This window comes from Austrofundulus limnaeus, unplaced genomic scaffold, assembly GCF_001266775.1.
Source record: "Austrofundulus limnaeus strain Quisiro unplaced genomic scaffold, Austrofundulus_limnaeus-1.0 Scaffold128, whole genome shotgun sequence".
Lineage (NCBI taxonomy): Eukaryota > Metazoa > Chordata > Actinopteri > Cyprinodontiformes > Rivulidae > Austrofundulus > Austrofundulus limnaeus.
In genome coordinates, this window is record NW_013952530.1 from 1327501 (window position 1) to 1329510 (window position 2010).

The 2010-nt window shown below is 39.5% G+C and overlaps 1 protein-coding gene across 1 annotated transcript in view; it reads right to left on the bottom strand.

Annotated features, from left to right (window-relative positions):
- Positions 1-2010, bottom strand: part of LOC106522391 (phosphatidylinositol 3,4,5-trisphosphate-dependent Rac exchanger 1 protein) — a gene marked incomplete at both ends in the record, with an annotated part of 74659 nt that overhangs the window by 6607 nt on the left and 66042 nt on the right. The window contains 1 exon segment of the mRNA XM_014015379.1: positions 574-666. Coding sequence (XP_013870833.1) covers positions 574-666 — 93 coding nt within the window.

A 2010-nucleotide genomic window follows, 5' to 3' on the forward strand; every position in this document is an offset into this window, starting at 1 on the left:
GTTATATATTTGATCAGTTTGTTAGCATTATAGATGTACATGCCTGAAAGAGGCTTCCAATTGATTTTTTTTTTAATTCCATCTTCAATGTAGAGGTCTCCAAACATTTCATAAGTTGTCTAATACTTCATACTGTGACAGGGCCTTAAGACTGAGTCACATAAGATGTGATAAAATGACAGGAATAGTGGCAAAATAATTGGTTCATTCATGTGTTCTTGAAATTATATTTAAAAAATGGTTTGTTCAGGTAAAACACATCTGCCACAGCTGTCACAGAAACCACAGATGTAACAAACTCATACAGCTAAAGCGAGTTATTTTCTTTAAAAACAGGTTTTGTCTATATTTAAACTGCTCTGAAGGAGCAACGATGTGCATGTGTGCAGTTTGTCTGAAGGTAATGTGAGTAAGCGTAGCGATGACTCTGCAGCCAATCGGAGCGGAGTTCCTGCAAAAAGGGCCAGAGGGAGACTGACAGCAGCCGTCAAAACAGTAGACAGCCATTACCTACTGGAACTAACACCCTGTGGCGGGAAGAACGCACACTGTGCGCGTTTTGTTGACCATTACCTCAGCATGTGATCCCCTGGTGACAGATTTCACCACAATGGCCTTGTTTTTCTCCTCGATCTCAAAGCCATAGTCCTCCTCCTCGGGATGAATCTGGCACAAAGAGGAAAGAATAAAAACACCTCATTACTTACATTTACACTAAACCTAACTGACCATCAGTGTTTTTATTAGTCTAGCATCATAAATAAGCAATTAGCAAAGGGAAGCTTGTTTACATTTATTTTGGAATTTGTCGACACTTCCCCACAGGGAGTCCTTAAAGTTTCACTTAAAAAATAAAAAATAAAAATCAGGGTGGTCTTTTATTCAGACAGTTCACACGCCATCAGAAACCACTTAGCAGTTGGTTGATTTTCACTGCATGTCAAGTGTCTTGTATTGTGTTCACTGGTCCCCATATTCTATTCCCCTGTGGAGCGAAGGCTTAGTAAAACATCATCGCCGAGCCCATTAAGGCACTTCCATTAGTTAGGCTGCAGGGGCCATCTTCCTGCTGCAAAGCCCTGATAAGATGGCGATCCCTTTTGTTACAGAAGATATGACTGAGGTAAATAAAGAGTTCCTGCACTTCAATTCAATAATAGGCTAGAAAATAAGAAKGGAGGGAGGGGGATTGATTCCGCTAATCAGGGAAAAAACCTTTTCCACTTCTAGCGGAAGGCCAGACAGCACGCCCACTTCCCACTCTGACATACAAAAGGATGCTAGTGATGCCTATTGGTTTCTGGAGGATAATAAACAGCTCRTTTTCAGTTTCAGCTTCTAGAATTAAAAAAAAAGTCTGCTGAATTCAGAACAATGCACACTGACCTACTTTCTATAGACTAAACAAATATAGTTAGCTTCCATATGCTATAAACAAACAAACTGCATCAGTTATAAATAGATTACTATGGTTTCATGGTACAAAACAAAGAATGAGATGTGCAAATTGTTCAGAGACTTAACTCCAACTATGTAACGGCAAATTTTTAAACAAAGATCTTATTTGTTAGTGCATAAAATATGTGTTGGGAATCAGTAACAGCTACTATCACACCTAACATTAGGTCAATATCTGCAACACTGACTGAATCACGGCTGTTTTAAATTTGCACTGCTGCTGTTTACAAATCTTATTTACTGTACTCATCTAGAGTGAAACTACTGATCTTCATCACTATTTTTATCTCTTCTTAACATCAGCAGAGCAGAGATACCACTCCTCGTCAATTCAGCTGATTATAACGTGATTAAATTCACAACAAAACACTTATTAGGATGCACACTGATCACAGCAAATTCAAAACTGTTGCCAAAGTGGCACCTAACCCAAGAGGATGACAAAGAGGATGAACCCAAGAGAGACAAAGGAAGGTGAGGGTGTTGTGAACACACACACACACACACACACACACACACACACACACACACACACACACACACACACACACA